The sequence below is a fragment of the Leuciscus leuciscus genome (genome assembly GCF_965113295.1).
Source record: "Leuciscus leuciscus genome assembly, chromosome: 9".
Classification (NCBI taxonomy): domain Eukaryota; kingdom Metazoa; phylum Chordata; class Actinopteri; order Cypriniformes; family Leuciscidae; genus Leuciscus; species Leuciscus leuciscus.
In genome coordinates this window covers 19,219,129-19,235,944 of record NC_138733.1, presented here as the reverse complement: position 1 = coordinate 19,235,944, position 16,816 = coordinate 19,219,129, and the positions used below count along the sequence as shown (strand labels likewise).

The window sequence follows — 16,816 nt, the reverse complement described above, 5'->3', positions numbered from 1 at the left end:
CCACATTTATAAATGTGGGCGTATATATTATGTATTATGTGTGAACTGGTTTCAACTGACTTTTCCTCAAGTGAATATGTTAATAAAACATCAATATATATGTGTGTGTATTATGTGTGAACTGGTGTCAACTTATGACTGAAATGCACCAATTTAGTAAAGTAGAAAGTTTTTTTCTTTTTCTTTTGCCCTTTGTATTTAGGACAAAGCTGTGAAACGTGAGCGGAAGCCTGCTGGGAAGTGATAAGCATGTTGTCAGACAGGTTTTTTTTGGCTTTTGTCTGTGAATGCAACATGCCATTTGAATGCCACAAATGGTTGTGATTTTTTTTTACCCATAACATTACTGTACACGTGTATGTTTTACATTGGTGGAATTCAATTCATACTAGCATGAATAATGCTATAGATTGATAACAGCAATCATTCAGTGCGAATGATGTTAAATATATGATTATCATGTTGTGGTTGACTTTTTTTCTCTTTTTTTTTTTTTTTTTACTGTGCATGAATTTACAACTTATTTTATTCCTCTAATATGATGTGTTTTAAAGTTGAATGGGATATTGAGCACAAATAAAGTGTGCAAATAGATTAGATTGTGAAAAAATGTGGGCGTTACACACCAGAATGGAGCCAGACTGACTGTGAGTTTGATAAAGGTATTGCAATCTGGCTTCTAGTTAAAGGGATAGTTCACTCAAAAAATGATCTGCCTCATGTTACAGTCATGTATGATTTTCTTTCTTCTGTGGAACATAAGAGAAGATATTTTGAGATTTTTTTTGTCCATACAATGGAAGTCACTTGAGACCAAAACGGTTTGGTTTCCAACATTCTTCAAAATATCTTATTTTGTTTTCCGCAGAAGAAAGTAAATCCTACAGGTTTGGAACAACACAAGGGACTGTAAATGATGACAGAATTTTCATTTTTGAGTAAATTATCCCTTTAACATTATTTATTAACCTGTGCAAACATAAGTGTCATCAACAGACAAGGAAAGTAGTTTCAGGGATGGAGCAAGTTATTATGTTTTGATTAAATATTACAAACAAACAACTGATTTTGTAAGAATAAAATGCTCTGATGAATTATTCACTATAAATAAACTGGCACAATTATGATTTTGTTGACTTTCACTACATGCTGCTAGTCAAAATCCTTCATTCATAACACTTCCATTCCCAGAACACACCTGAGCTCCAAACCAAACCCAAACAAAGGCGTTAAATTCTAGAAATCTAAATCAAAACAACAGCGAGAGTGTTTATAAGAACAGGCTTTGCAGGAGGAAGGAAATCGATAGCAGAAATCAATGCTGGACTCCCTCTAATGGTAGAGTTATCTGTCACTGAACACAGCTCGCTCTCCTCCAGAGTCTCAACCAGTGTGCTAGCTGTCCAGTAGCTCCACAGCTTCTGTATTGTTGCACTGCTGAGCCAAGGTTAAAGCGGTACATCCTTTCGAGTCCTTTATACCCCGCTGTGCATTATTCATCAGCAGGGCTTTGATGATGGGGATGTTGCTGAGCTGGACGGCTAAATGCAATGGAGTTGACTGGCTGTTATTCTGTGCGTTCACATTGGCTTGATGGGATATCAGCTGCAGCACACTAGGGAAGCAGCTACTATTACAGGCTAAGTGGAGGGGCGTCCAGCCGTTATCCTCGGCCAGGTTAGGGTCAGCACCTGCTGTTAGCAGCACCGTCACCACCCCCTCCTGTCCATGATGGCAGGCAAGGTGCAGAGGCGTCCAGCCGTCTTTCCCTTGGACGTTGACTAAGCCATGGTGCTCTTCCAACACAAGGATAGTCTCTGGATGGCCTTTCAAGGCTGCCAGGTGCATGGCTGTCCAATTTTGATAGGTTCTGATGTTGGGGTCGAGTCCGTTACTCAATAGGAGTCTGCAGATACCCGTGTGACCCTTCAGAGCTGCAAAATGAAGGGGACTGTAGCTTTGCTTATCGACTGTTTTCAGATCAGCCCCACTATTAACCAGCAAACGGGCCACCCTGAAGTGCCCCTCATCTGCCGCTAAGTGTAGGGAACTGGACTTAAGGTTATCCTGTTTGTTGACATCAGCTCCCTTTTTGAGCAAGAGCTTGACGATCTCTAAATGGCCGTAAATGCAAGCCACGTGAAGTGGCGTACGGCCAGACTGGTGCTCCTGCTCATCCACGGCATCCAGACGCGGGAACAAGATTCTCACAATGTTCTCGTGGCCATTCTGAGCAGCCAGATGCAGAGGCGTCCAGCCGTCCTTCTCCTTGGCATCGGCTCTCGCCTTATTTTCCAACAGAAGGCGAGCGGCTCTGTCATCGCCAGTCTGTACGGCAAAATGCAGGCCAGTCCACTGGTCGCCATCGCTGAGGTTGACGTCAGCCCCGCGCTCTGTCAACAAGCTGTAGATGTCGTAAAACTTGTGGAGAACGGCAACAATGAGTGGGGTGTAGCCTTTTACACTCTGGCAGTTCACAGAGGCTCCTAGATCCAGGACCATCCGCACGCTTTCTTTGTCCCCGCTTGCAACGGCGTGATGAAGGAGAGTGTTGTTGTCTTGGAAGAGCGTCGATACATGCTCTTTTCGCAGAACATTCTTAAAGCTCTCAAAGTCTTTTCTTATAAGCAGAGAGTGAACGCTAGAATCATCTGTAATGAATAGGAACAAAATGGGATGGTGGACAGTTTTATATACATCAAGAGTGCGTTTGTACAGTTTGTACAGAAAGTAAGAAAGACATTGATTGTGAGAACAAAATACTTGCCTGAAGTGTCAGCTGTTTTCTTTGGCTAATGGAGAGAAAGCAAAATTAAATTCATGTTACATCTATTGTGTGACTGGAAAATATATAGTTGTTGTCATGGATTTCAAAAAAAATTGTGTTTGTGTGCAGTTTTTGTTGTGCTGATCGATATGGCAGTAAGTACGTTTACATGCGCAGTTATAATTAAACTACAGTGCTTTCTTTTGCGTACTTTAGCTATAGTATTTGGGCCAGATTTACTAACTGCTTGCTTAAGCACAAACCCTCTTTTGGCGTTAAAAACTACTGTCAGGATTTTCTAAAGTCACGCAGTGAAATATTAGCACTAAAAAGGTGTGGACAGTTATTTTTGCGGCTGACATTATTGCATATGCATTTGTAGGAGTTTCCCTTTCAGACGCTAAATGTATGGGAGGAGAGTAAATGAATCATGCAAGGTGATTTACTAAGGTTTGCGCTAGTCAATTTACTGGTATTTGCACTATTATTTACCACCCCCCAAAAAAGCATGTCTTAAACCAGACGCTAAGTTGCGCTGCTCTTGGTAGATTGCATTGGTCATTATTGAATGTTCCTTAATGTTGCATAAATGTTCTTTAATTTGCGCGTCGTCAGTAGATCATGCACAGAACTTTCCACTCCCATCTGCACTTTTTTTTGGAATTGCGCTCTCACACTAATTTGCCCTGTTTAGTAAATCTGGCCCATAATCTCTAAAAAGTTGAAATTAATGAAAATATACACAACACTAAGGCACACTGAAGTACGATTAACGTATATAAATGCTGGACAAAGCCTAGCTGCTATCGCATTATCTAGGTCTGTTAACTGATGTTTGTTACCAGAGAATGCAGGTCACCGGTTGCAGTCTTGCTAGATAATCTTTATGTATAATACACGTAGTGCATCATTACTGATGCTTGGAGCAAGCATACAACACTGACGCCAATTGTAGTTCGATTAACGTGTATAAATGCTGAACGAAGCCAAGCTGCAGTCGCATTAGGTCTAGGTCTGTTTGTCCAAGTGTTAGTCCAATTTCAGTCAGACTAATGTGGACAAATTATTGCTTTAGTTGAAATTTTTTTTCAATATTTTACACTGTTTAATATTACTGCTATATTACGTGCTAACACGTTATGTGCTGATGGTGTAGTGTGGTCTAAACATGCACTGGAGGAGTCACTTACGTTCAATACCTGTTCAGGCAGACGCTTTCTTATCTCACCCCCTGAAACCGTCTCTGGTATTTTCAAGACTTCACTGAGGACTTCAGTAACCCGAACGATCTCTGCAGAAAAATGGACATGATGCAGCTGAATGTCACTTTGGGAAACATTTTTGCTCTTGCCTTTTTTAGGGCTTTCCACACAAGAGTGATCATTTGGGGGAAAAAATTGCAAATGGCCAGGCAATGATTGACAGCCTTTTAGCATCTCTTATGGAGCATCTAAATTGGCAGTGTAAAATGCGAGATAAAAGTGTAGCGCAGGGGTCATAACTGGTCTAATTACACTGCACTTTTAGTTATCTGATGTACAAGATTAATCATATTTAGCTCATTATACAACACAACAATGCAACAAAATTAGCAGAAGCTTATTAAACTAATGCTTGAACACAAACATTGAATAATAAAATTCATAAGCATTATCACTAATTTAATTAGTCCCTGAAGGTGACCTGATGAAGATACAATCGCAGAGGTACAGGGTGCAATAAGAGGTGCAACAATGATGGTTAATTGGTCATTGTTATTTCAGAAAGAATAAGACCAGAGAGACAACCGAGCAAACTTCTACTGAGGCTTCTGGAATGCATTTTGTCTGTTTGTAATCGAGCACTATTCTTCATTAAGCAGAAGCAAGGTTTGTTACCACAGAAAGCAGGTCGCCGGCTGCAGTCTTGGGCCCAGCATTGCTGCATGATACCGATCATGTCCTCGCACTCAGGGGGCTTGACTTCAGGGATCTTCTCTACACCAGGCCTTTTGCCAGATGACACTTTGATTAATATTTCTGTCATAGTCAGACCTGTGGCAAGAAAAATAGAACAAATTGCTTGGAGTGTTATATTAACTCCAAATAATGAGTTTAACAATACAAACACAGCTTGTGCTTCAAGCACTCTCATAACAAACATAGTTTAAAGGCATATGCTATGAATTCAGTACAAAAGTGGCCTGAAACTAATTTTAACTAAAAGTGGCAAAATTAGGAACAATATTTACCTTGATACGCGCGCTGTTGAGTGAGAATTTCCCACATAATAATAGAAATGCTGTGAGAATGGTTAGAATATTATTTCATGGCATATCATAACTGACTGTCAAATTATCAATTCATGCACATACCGTAATGTTCTTTAAGTTATGAACTCTCACCTGTACACATCATACTTCGTTCCGGGAGGTTCAGGATTCTGTGTAAAGGTCTCTGGAGGCACATAGTTTATGTTCCCTCGAGCTGTCAGGTGTTCAATAAAGTCAGTCTTACTAGAGAACTCCTCCCATTTAATGAGGCCAAAATCTGAAATCTTTAAAGAGAAAATATATCCTAAAACTGCAACAACACCATGAGGTTGTATTTAACGCAACATATTGCATATATGTAGAAAGTAACATTAACCAAGAATAATAAAAGCGGTAACTAAAGTTATTATATATACAACCTTATTTTAAAGAGTTAGCAAAACCACTAGCTCTCTTTCTTGTTAAATCTATTTTTTACCAGAAATTACTTCAGATAAATTAAAAAAAGTATCTGACTCACCTTTACGTGAAGATGATCATCAAGAAGAATGTTAGCTGGTTTCAAGTTTAAATGAAGGATGGGCGGTTTCATGCTGTGCAGAAAATTCATGCCCATCGTCGTCTCATGGATCATTTGGAATTTCTTGGGCCACATTAAGAAATGACTGCTGAGAAGGTTATCCAAGGATCCCTTTCTCATATATTCCATCACTAAAGCAGGCGGATCTTTGCTTATTCCATAAATGGAGATTAAATAATTGAACTTCATTCTTCCAATTTTGGACATCTCTATCATGTTCCTATTGGGTCATAAAATGTAAAATAATTGATAATAAAATAATATATATAGTATATGCAAATATTTTATATAAAGAGCAGACAATAAAAATAATAATACAACATACAAATATAATGATAACTACAAAAATACAGACAATATATACAGCATACAGTTTAATATATACATATTTAAATTGACTGTAGTTAGCTTTCAATAAAACTGTCAGTTTATAATACTTTGTCATTATGGTAAATGCCAACTACTTACAAATAACAGTATATTTTTTTCTACTCTGACGTGTAATTGTACCTGTAATCATCATTGGTTGTAGTCTTTAGGGCACACGTTTCCCGCCAGACTTTAAGCTTCACCTTATAGACTCGACCAAACTTGCGCTCAACCACTTTCTCCCAGTCATTTTCAAAGTCGTCTTTTTTAAAATGCGTAAATCTCTCCAGGCAGCCATCTCTGAAAGAATCCTTTACACTGGAATTATCTGCTGTCATTTTGTTTTCCAGGCTCAGGAAATGAAGACTCTGTCCTTCAACATTTCTTCTTGGCACACAGAAACCCGGTCAAGGAAATGCATATTAAACAAAAAGGACTGCTGGTTTTGGTGGGAGGAGTCAGAGCACTGATTTTTAGAATAGAAATGCAACAAAACCAGTTTTGAATGAGTTACACAGGTGAGGCTGAGAGATTTATGCGGGACACCTGATAACTGGATATACCAGCTTCATGTTTTTACAGCAGGGATTGCCTCATATGTTACCATGTTTGTGGTTTGTGGTTAGGGAAGAAGCTGCATTTTATTTAATAATTTAGTGACATGTCCAAAGATATTTGATGCTAAATATATAATTGAAGGGTTTTATGATTAATTATCTTACAGCTCAACACAACTTAAACACACAATTTAGTGCAAAAAATGTCCCATTTTCAATATAATTACTAATTTTCTCCAGAAGTTTTCCCACTGTTCATTAATCTCTCAAGCACTGCCTCTTGAATTTCTAGGCACATTAGCAAAAACCTGTGAAGTGAATGTTATTCTAAGTCAAAGTGTGATGCAAATGAACCTTTAATGGCAGGTTTTCAAAAATAAAGTAATGATATTAATAACAGTAATTAAAATCAAGCGGCAAGCAGCACTTTTGAACCGAGGGGACAATGCCATGCCTCTTCAGCGTTCTTGTAAGGCTTCGAAGGAGAGACTTGGCATGCAGCCACTGTGATTCAGGCTTTGTCCTCCACTCGAAGAGACACTTCATCCTTTAAAAGGTGCACAAAGCCAGCCACTATTTCAACATGAATACAGAATCTGTTGATTTTTTATTCTTGGGTATATATTGATGCAAGGACCAGATTCACAGTCAAGACATGCCATAATGTTCTACTTTGAAATACTGCTATGAAGTTGACTGTAATTTTCAGTGTACAGTGCGCAAAGCAATTGAAACTGTTATAAATGACCTTTTACCACTGTCTACAGGTAATGCAATCAATAAGCTAATTACCTTAATTATGGAGGGAGTAATTACGCATTAAACAACCACAAGTGTTTCTAACGGCCTAGTTCTGCACTTTCAAAGATTTAATATTGAAGCTTGTTTCTTCCCAGTTCTGTGACATATTCGCTTTGTTTCCTGTTGGGCCCATTTTGATTGTACTTTCAATTACAAGAAGCTATTATGTTTTTTATTAAGTGATCTTCAAAGACAGTAAATCTGATTCGCCCCTAGGTTGTCCCAGCCTGACGGTGGGATTTACATAGAGATGCATCTCAAAGGCAATGTCAGCTTGTTACTACTTAATTGCTTCTTTTTTCATCCAACGGCGATTACTTGAGAAGGAAACACATGGAGTGAAATCTAATAAGCAGCTGAACAACATATCTAACTTTTGTGAGCGCTGGGGTAGTGATACATAACGAGAAGCATTCATGTATATCTTTGACATCAGCACATCCTGCATTAAAGAATGGTAAATGTCAAAAGTAAGAAAAAGAAAGTAGACAGTGGTAGGATGAACAACCCAACCGAGGGTTAGAGGGACAACTCACCCTCACCCTCATGTCAATCAAAACCTTTCTTCTGCAGAACACACACGCACATAAAAAAAAAAAAAAAAAATGTTTTTTATCCATACAATGAAAGTCAATGGGTCCAATCCTGTGAAGGACTTGACAGATGTTTATATACATTCTTCAGAATATATTTTGTGTTAAGATGTGGTCAAATTTCAAAGGTCCATTGTCAACTGTCAATAGTGTAGCGATGTATGAAGCACAGCTCACACTGAAGTCTCTTTCAAACCAATCAGCATTCTGTTGGACAATCTGCGTGAGCAACTGGAACCTGTTGCGAAAATTTGTGTGGGGAAAAGTTTTGCCCTCAAACGAAATTCCCATTCACATGGATTCCAACTGAAATTACTGGATTTCGTCTGAGAAAATTTGCAGAACAAAGTTAAATGTGACTGCACTTTTAAGGTTCTGAAATGACATGACGGTGTGTTATGTGAATTATCCCTTTAAATAGCTGTGTGACAAAAGTATTCACATTGAAATGGTTACTAGGCTTGTATTTTTAACATCTCTATTGTAATACTCAAAGCTTGACACTATGATGCAGAATAAATGAATATTCAGAAGAACTTTGGGTTACTTTTAACAATGTTAAAAGTTTCATTAGTTTCCCAGTGCAACAACTAAACATAATGATGAGCAATTCAAAAACTGTCAAATAATGATTGAGTGCTTGATGCAGATTTTAGTCCGGTTGGCTGGCTTGCAGTGAACTATGTTCTGTTAGCATTCACAAAGGCCCCTGGACCAGCAGTAGGCAGACCTTTGAAAACAACGTCTGTTCCCAATCCAGACAAGCAAGAGAGCCAAACACGCCAGCAAACAGCCGGCCACTGAGCTGATAATCACCACCATGGCTTCAGTGTCATCTGTACGGCATTAACAAACCAAATCAGACCGACAGTTCGGCTGAAATATCTTCCCATTATTTTGTTTTATTACTCCACCAAAACTATTTGTTAACACAGTACGTTACCTGCTGTTTCAGAGGCTGATGAATTGTCTGCTCCTTTCAAAACAGGGCCGAAAGAAATGCGGTTTCCTGTGCTGCTGAAGATGGCCCTCGATTCCTCTCCGAGACGTGCATTTCGACGCTGCACACACTGCTGAGATGTGAAATGGATAACCAATAATGTCATCATCCTGAAAACAAGCCATTATACAACGCAGAAATAAATTCCCTGAACTTCTGCATACTTTAAACTTGTTTACAGACTCGGCGAGTTATTCTGTTAGCCTGTTACGAACTGCCGACCACTTCACTTTCTGTCTTGCAGTGACAGAGTAACAAGCTGCAGAAGATCATTTATTTAGAAACTGCAGATGCTGTCATCAAAAGAGGGAGAGTAATGAAAAGTAGAACATTTTTCAGGAGAAATATTGAGACCTCTTCAACAGTGATAAATGATCCCCAAGTTTTCATCTGTGAGGCCGGGTTGAGACTCACCCTCTCGCACTCAGAATGGTTCTTCAAGCACACACTCAGGTCACAGTGCAGGTAAGCGGTGGAGTAATTGATCATCTGGAAAAGACTGATGGTGAAGCTAGCCTTCTTTGACAGGACGCTAGGAAGCAGTCTAATGCCATGGGGCTCTATAGGCAGCCTGAGGGAGAACAAATCAAAGAGACGCATTAGCTCTGATGGCACGCACATTGCTAAAATAATGAACTTGACGAGTGATGCAAACAGAGGAGAAAGCATGACAATTAAATCCTGTGGATGGAGTGCTGTATGTAGATTTTTGATAGTTCTATGTTCTGAAATTTGTCTTTTTGATGTCATTGTGAACGATTTCATTCATGCATTCATCAACATTTAAAAAAAACAAAGAGCTCAAAATCAAAATGTCATAACTGGATCTTTCAGTGAAATCACAGACTCTGGTGATGTATGCCGGACTTCTCCAATTATATGATCCTCATAAACCATGCCCCTCCCTGTTAATCGACTGAAAGCTCGCATTTAGATCTCCCTCCATCCGGATCCGATCAACCCCCGATGTACAGAATCAAGTTCCCGCCCCCAGCCAGATAAAAATGAACTTCATGCGTAATTGGAAAAAATAAGTTATGTGAACACATAACTTAATTTTTTCAGTTAAGCATGAAGGGTATTTCCTTAATAATTTTAAGGTGACGGGTTTCCTCACTTTTTTAATTTAAGTCAAATTATCACTTTTTACAGTGTGTCTGCGTCAGTGTCTAAGATTCTTGCACTAAGCCTCGCTGTACTGTATATGTCAGTGAGAAAACACTACTTGTACTTATGTACCATAAACAGCATATAGTGCAGAGGTATGCAAAATGGGAAGCACCAGCTTCTTCCCTCTAAACCTTTATCAGCTGTTGTTGATGTTCCCTAGAGCAATTTACAAAAATGAGTGGTTTATACACTTTTGTTATGTTTTATATACTTTATGTGCTGTACTTTATTTCCTTATCCCTTTTATTTGAGGAAATCCTACCTCCCATGTCTCCCTGATTGAGAGACAATTTTGCTAAACAAAAGCACATTACTGTACTTCCAAAATATAGAATTTTGAAAGAATTTACCTAGATTATGTTGTTTTGATACACGACTCTACTGAAAGTACACACTGTGCTGTCTCTGGATATTAGTGTCAGTGTGCTATTGGCAACAGAGCCGAGACACTCACAGAAAGTGAATACTTCACACACGAGTAGGGAAACAGACATCAGCAGTTTACTGTACTGCTCTAACCACACAACTTTCAGCTCGATATAAGTACATGCTTCGCCCAGGATATTTATAGCTTTCCCAAGTTAAACAGTTTGAGGGAATGTTTCTTAGCCAATCGTTATAATGCTGTTCCCCTGTGATAAGGTGACCAGTTAAAACGTAGCTGAGTCTATAAACAGGAACTAATGCTGATGTATTAAACCTTCACATAAAAACGAGGGAGATGGGATCCGTATAATCCAGCCATGCTCGGACCACGTAGCTGATTTGGTACCATAATGTGAAATGTGGCCTGGTTCAAGGGCACCATGTGATTTGAGCTAATCTAAAATAACCTGAGAGGTGCACATTACCTGGAAAAAATGCAGCAGGTGGTGTTAAATTCATCTAGTCTGCCAGTAGGCGAGAGGCAGCAGGATTTTATCTCTAGGTTGACCTGGCTGTTATTTGTTTTGAGGCTGATGACGACACGCAGGTTTCCCAGAGCAGGGATGAGATCTCCGGGCATGATATCTCTCTCCAAGTTCAGACTCATCTCTGCTGTGTAGTTGCCAGTGCCGCAGATATCATCAGAGATTTGCGCCTGACTGGAAGAAGACAATCAGACGGTCAAAATCCAATTGAGTGCAGTGAAAATTAATCATGTTGACTTCAGTTTATCACCATGCTGGCATCTCTATAGATTGCATCTGTACTTGTGGAGCTAAAGTTTATTCTGTATCATTCCATCCACAACAACAGTAGCCATACTTCTTTAAAAAAAAAAAAAAAAAACGAATGTAATTTTCTAAACAAACAAACTAACAAAAGTAGTTCACCAGATAATACTGATGCATGTGGGACACTAAAATGTGACATGATTTTTCATTGTCTCATTAATCCCATTAAACAAAAATTATTTAATTAATCAATCAATTAATCAACCAACCAACCAACCAACCTACATACCTATCTATCTGCTTATTGATCTAGCACAGCACAAATGCTAATAAAATAGTTTCTGTTCCATATTAAAAGTGATTGAAGAGTTCTGAGTAATTACCCACTGAGCGAATCGGATGATATAACTGTCCTCTTCCTGTTTATTACAGGTAGGTCTGACACAAACTCAGTAGATCTCCCTGAGTCACTTTCAGCAAATGGAGTGGTGGCATGTGAAATATCTTCACTCCCTCCCCTGGAGGGTAATGAACCATTGGGGAGCAATTGTTTCTCTGTACTTGAGAAACTCAAATCCGTGTGGAGAAGAGGAGAGAACTTTTCCCCAGTAACAGCAGACAACGCAGTCCGCCCAATGTGTTTTTGTATGTCATCTGTTGCGCCTAAACTGGACATTTCATCAGATGGAAAGTTCGATTGTGTCGTTTGTGAATGCTGATTTACTGTAGAGGAAAAATCGGTCTGGTCCTCAGTTAAAGTCAAATGCTCTTTATGCAACACATTCTGCATTTGAAAAGGAAACAAAGGAAAAGTTGTTCCATTGGATGGTTTAAGGAGTGATGTGTTCAGGGCCCCTTCTGGGCGTGCAGCAGCTGTTGTGTGCCAGCTGATGCCAGAAATTTGGCTGGATGTCATGTTCTGAGGATGCTCCTTAACATCTGATAAATTTACAAACATGTGATGTGATAAAAGTGAATTTTTGTGGTTGTCTTGTCCACTTTTATGCGCTATTGCTGGCCCAATAGACAACGACGGTGAAGCAGAGAGGGTCAAATGTTGTTTAAACTCTGTAATCAAGTGAACATTGGGGGGAACAGATGTGTGAATTGGGTGAAAAACGATCTTGTGCGGAATTGGCGTCAACAAGGTTTGATTCGTGTCTTCAACTGAACGACTGTTGTGATCATGGGGTTTCAGAGTTGTTGGTTTAACCATATCATCTCTCTTTTTTAAGTATGACTCAATCTGAAGTACAGATTGTGTTTGCGGTGTTTCTGTGAGAAATATCTCTCCAGGGTGAGCTTCAGTAAGCTGCTGGACTGATGGGATACTGCTAACTGTGTAGCTGCCGAAAAAACGCATCACAGTCCCTCTTGGGTTTTTAAGATCTTGTTGTTTGTCGTCTAACGGCAAAGCAATCTTTCCAGTTGTCAACGAGTGATTTAAAAAGGCGTCCTTGCTATTACTTTTTTTAGAGAAGGACAAAAGTTTTAAGAGAACTTTGGCATCTGTTGTCATAGTATTTTGTGACTTACCAAAAGGTGTTGGTAGCAGAAAGGACTTATTTTGTGAAACTGCACGAGCGAGTTGGGAGATGTTGGCAAAAGACATCCGTGGTTTTAAAAACATAGTTGTTGTAATGAAGGTCTTTGTTGTGGATATGTCGCTGTTAGAAAGTGGGACCCTAAAATGTGACATCGTTTTGTTGATTGTGGTTGCATTTACTGTTTCGTGTCCTGTGTCCAATGTACTTGAGTTCATGTATGGCCTCTCGGATATGATGAATGGGACTTTTTGTGACCCACCGTACTGTTGGTTTTGGTTAGTAGATTTGAATTTAGAGAAGTTTTCCATATTTGTAAATCTCTTCACAGTTGCAGACATCAATGAGGGTGGAATCGATTCATGAGCTTGAACTGATACAACAGGCTTTAATCTCTCTGTAGGGAAAATATTTAGAGGCTGTTGAGGCTGATGATCGTTCACTTTGAAGACATGAAACACATTCTTAAGCTTTGTCAAAGGTGGAAGAGGCACTGCAGTAGATAATTCATCAAACTGATTGAGGGGTTTTGAAGTGTCTTCTTGAGTTGAAATGGTTCGGAGAGCGGCAAGTGAACTTTGAGTCTGTTTCATGAACATTCGCTTATTTGCTATAGTTGCTTCCTCAGCGTTGGCAAATGAGGCAGTACTAAAGGCTATCAATTCACTCAGATGAACTGGAAAATGATCCATTCTGTTACGTTTCTCTGTCACAGAGATATTAGATGTTCTGGCTTCTTTAGAACAAAGATCTGACGTTTTGAGTAGAGAAGAGTTTTGAGCGACCAAAGAAAGGTCACTTTTATTCAGGCGATGAACGAAACTGTTTGGTGAGGTTTGGAGCGTTGGTTTAATTTGACGCTCTTTACTTGATTTGGTGTAAACAATTGATTTGCTTTCTAGTCCATCCCTCGCTGAGACAATTCTATGCACGGAGTCAGATATCAACCGCGAGGCCACAAATTGTTTTGTCATGTGCATTTCGCCAGCAGCTGTTTCCATGTTTGAAAAATAATTCAGCGTGGTTGCGTCTGGAAGCTTTGTAGGGGTCAGCTTTGAAGCAGAGAATAAAAAGATTGAGTCTGGGTGCTTTAGTGACACCCCAAAGGGATTTGGTCCATTGGTGCTGGGATTTTTGCTGCTTTCTATCATTTTATTAACTATTACTTGGCTGGTTGATTTCACTTGGAATGGAGTATCAAGGATCACTGAACTTGGTGAAAGCAGATTCTTCTGCTCTTTTGGCTCATGCTCAGATCCATTTTTTGGATTTTGACCAAGCTCAGTGGTTAAAAGCCCTAAACCCTGCAAAACTGTAAAATGCATAATGGTCGAATGACTCTCATTTAAAGAAGCCTCTTCAGAACGATTCAGAGGCTTATCCGCTCTAAACGACTCCAGAGTCCAATTTTCATTCTTGTTTTCGCCCTGTCTTTCCACACTCTCGTTTGACTCCCCAAGGTTATCAATTACTGCTGGATCAGAGGCTGATACCATGGGAATGTCATTTGCGGGCGAAGGAGTAATAGACTCCAAGACTCTTTGATTCTTGCTTTCCAGTGAAGCGTGAAAAAAAGCTGAGATCTTTTCCCTGCCTCTGGACAGATGAGCAGCAGGCATCATGGTGTCATTCATCACTGACTCAAATTCAGCCTCAGCTGAGGGATGAAGCCTTCCCTCATCATTGGAGATCAATGAGAGGTCTCCTTTGGACTGAAACGGCTTCACAGCAGTGCCATCCTTACCCGTGGAATGTAAACCTGTACCATAAGCTAAGACAAAGCTTGGCCCATTTGAGGTAATTGCATCTTTATCAGTGGTTGTGGTTGCATTTACTGTACTTGAGTGCTGCCTCTCATGTGGTGTATGGAACAAATCTGTCCCTGGATAACTGATTACAGGCACAGTCAGGTGAGCAGGGCTTTCGGTGGAAAATTTTCCACTGTTGTCACTGGAGCTGTTTTGCTCTTCCGATGGCATAGTTATTATGAAGGTTGTGCTCTCGGTTTGCAGGGACTGAAAGCCATGCAGGTCCTCCTCCGTAGCACACACTGAAAAGTAGCAGAGTTGCAATTTTGCTTGTGAGATGGCTCATAAAATACACATAAATACCTATAGTATAAACAATTCAAGAGGCATTAAAATTTTACGACCGAATACACGAAAAAATATAGATACAGTTAAAATTATTGCATGCATAAGGATTGTTCCGTAACAGTACAAACGAGTGAGTTGCAGCATTTGCCGTATCTAATGAATAATTCAGTGTTATTTATTAGACAGAAATGTGTTAAATGTTTTGGGAAATTAAGTGATCTCTGAATAGTTGCAACCGCTGGACAGGAAAACGTAGAAGCACAGAACTGAACACATAAGAACGGGTCCATAACACTGTATTGAATTGAAACATTTACTTTGAATCTAATCAATAGTGCTCTTATATCGCAATTAAATATATTAGAGAAAATGTTTAATATTTTTTGATACCTAATTGGTGGGTATAATGGGTAAGCATCAAAATTATAATTATATATTTTTAATTATATAAAAATATCAACAACTATATATAAAATTATAAATGACAAAATGTATAATTATTTTAAAAATAATTTCATGAATACAATTTTATATATTTTTTTTAATAAAATGTAAACAATTTTTATATATATATATATTATTATTATTATTATAAAAAAAATATAAAGATGAGTTAATTTTATAGTTTGTAAATAAATAGTATCTTTAATAAATCATGTCTCTAACTTGACATTTACTGTGCTGATCACAGCAGTTATTGAAGACAAACTTAGTGTACATACCTGTGAGTCCAAAAATGAAAAATATGTAACCAATCCCCATGCTTAATCTTCTCTCTTGGTTTCTTTTAAGCTACACATACATAGCATTATAATGAAACTACATTGAGATGCACAACACAGGATACTGTCCCAACAGAGCTCACACCACACTCTCTGAAGGAGCCTAATGTGAGCTTTACCTTCCTCTCTTGTCATTTATAAGTAGATTAGATTACTGACACGTGAACAAAAGCAAGCTGAGAAAATGAAACGGATTTCTGCGTCAGTTGAATCCCTCATCATCCTCATCGTGTTTGACTGTGTATAATTTTTCATGCACACGTTGGCTTGCCTGAGCTGCTATGATAAGCTAGTATTCGAGTCATCCATTATCAAACAGATTCAGATAAGACTCAAATAAAGTGTAGAGCTGTGGTTCCCAACCTTTTTTCCAGGAGACATATGAGAGATTTCTGTCCCTCCACTGACAGTACAAGCAACTACCACTTTGACTCTTTAAAAAGTTCATAAAGACATCGTAAAACTAATCCATATGAATTGAGTTGTTTAATCCAAATTTTCTGAAGAGATACGGTAGCTTTAAATGATGAACAGATTGAATTTAGGAAACTTTTAAGAAAACCAAAAGGAAGGGGTTTCATTTCATATCAGATTTGGTAATATAGGCACCAAACAGAATTTCCATAAACAAAGCTGTTTCAGCCGATGGAATGGGGTCCCAAGGACACAATTTTAAGGCCTTAAAAAAAAAAACTGGGAACTGGTAAAATATTAACTTAAAAAAAAAAAAAACTATTGAAATTACTATTATTAAAATACTAAATACTATACTATTATCTAAAAAATCATTAGTGATAGGCAAAAAAATTTTTTTGTTTGAAGTCAATTGTCATCAACGTTGGCTTCTTTTGTGTTCCACAAAAGAAAGTCAGTCATACAGATTTGGAACAACATGAGGACTAAATGATGACAGTATTTGATTTTTTTGGTGAACTACCCCTTTAATTTAATATAGTTAGTTTAACACAAGTTTTTTTTTAAAACGATGAAAAAATAGCTTACAGCACATTTAAGGATAGCGGTGCACCATCTGAAATATGCTCTGGGACAAACCTTAAGTGTTAAGGTTCCATTTTGCAGTCTGTTAGTCAAATCCTGCCCCAAACCCTGGATTACACTGTCAGACTCATTTCTGCTAAACCTATTTGA

At 38.6% G+C, this 16,816-nt stretch overlaps 2 protein-coding genes across 6 annotated transcripts; both read right to left on the bottom strand.

The window, feature by feature from the left end:
• Positions 1–422: 422 nt before the first annotated feature.
• ankk1 (ankyrin repeat and kinase domain containing 1) lies at positions 423–6,305 on the bottom strand (the record flags this gene model as incomplete). 3 transcript variants are annotated; one of them, XM_082179627.1, is made up of 8 exons in its annotated part: positions 423–2,651; positions 2,768–2,792; positions 3,958–4,058; positions 4,645–4,800; positions 4,998–5,047; positions 5,151–5,302; positions 5,539–5,818; positions 6,109–6,305. In XM_082179627.1, 8 exons carry the CDS (start codon positions 6,303–6,305, stop codon positions 1,396–1,398), a joined length of 2,217 nt encoding a protein of 738 aa, XP_082035753.1. In that variant the 3' UTR covers positions 423–1,395. The 3 variants fall into 3 exon arrangements, with proteins under 3 accessions (XP_082035753.1, XP_082035755.1, XP_082035754.1); XM_082179629.1 differs by having other exon boundaries at positions 3,967–4,058; XM_082179628.1 differs by lacking the exon at positions 2,768–2,792 and having other exon boundaries at positions 3,942–4,058.
• A 271-nt stretch (positions 6,306–6,576) lies between these two features.
• On the bottom strand, positions 6,577–16,757 carry LOC309506074 (uromodulin-like 1). Of its 3 annotated transcripts, none has more exons than XM_082179624.1 (6): positions 15,608–16,757; positions 11,629–14,839; positions 10,940–11,173; positions 9,333–9,489; positions 8,862–9,028; positions 6,577–8,754 (listed from the first exon to the last, which is right to left on the bottom strand). In XM_082179624.1, exons 1-5 carry the CDS (start codon positions 15,645–15,647, stop codon positions 8,870–8,872), a joined length of 3,801 nt encoding a protein of 1,266 aa, XP_082035750.1. In that variant the 5' UTR covers positions 15,648–16,757; the 3' UTR covers positions 6,577–8,754; positions 8,862–8,869. The 3 variants fall into 3 exon arrangements, with proteins under 3 accessions (XP_082035750.1, XP_082035749.1, XP_082035751.1); XM_082179623.1 differs by having other exon boundaries at positions 8,862–8,991; XM_082179625.1 differs by having other exon boundaries at positions 8,862–8,991; positions 10,940–11,169.
• Between the last annotated feature and the right edge of the window lie 59 nt (positions 16,758–16,816).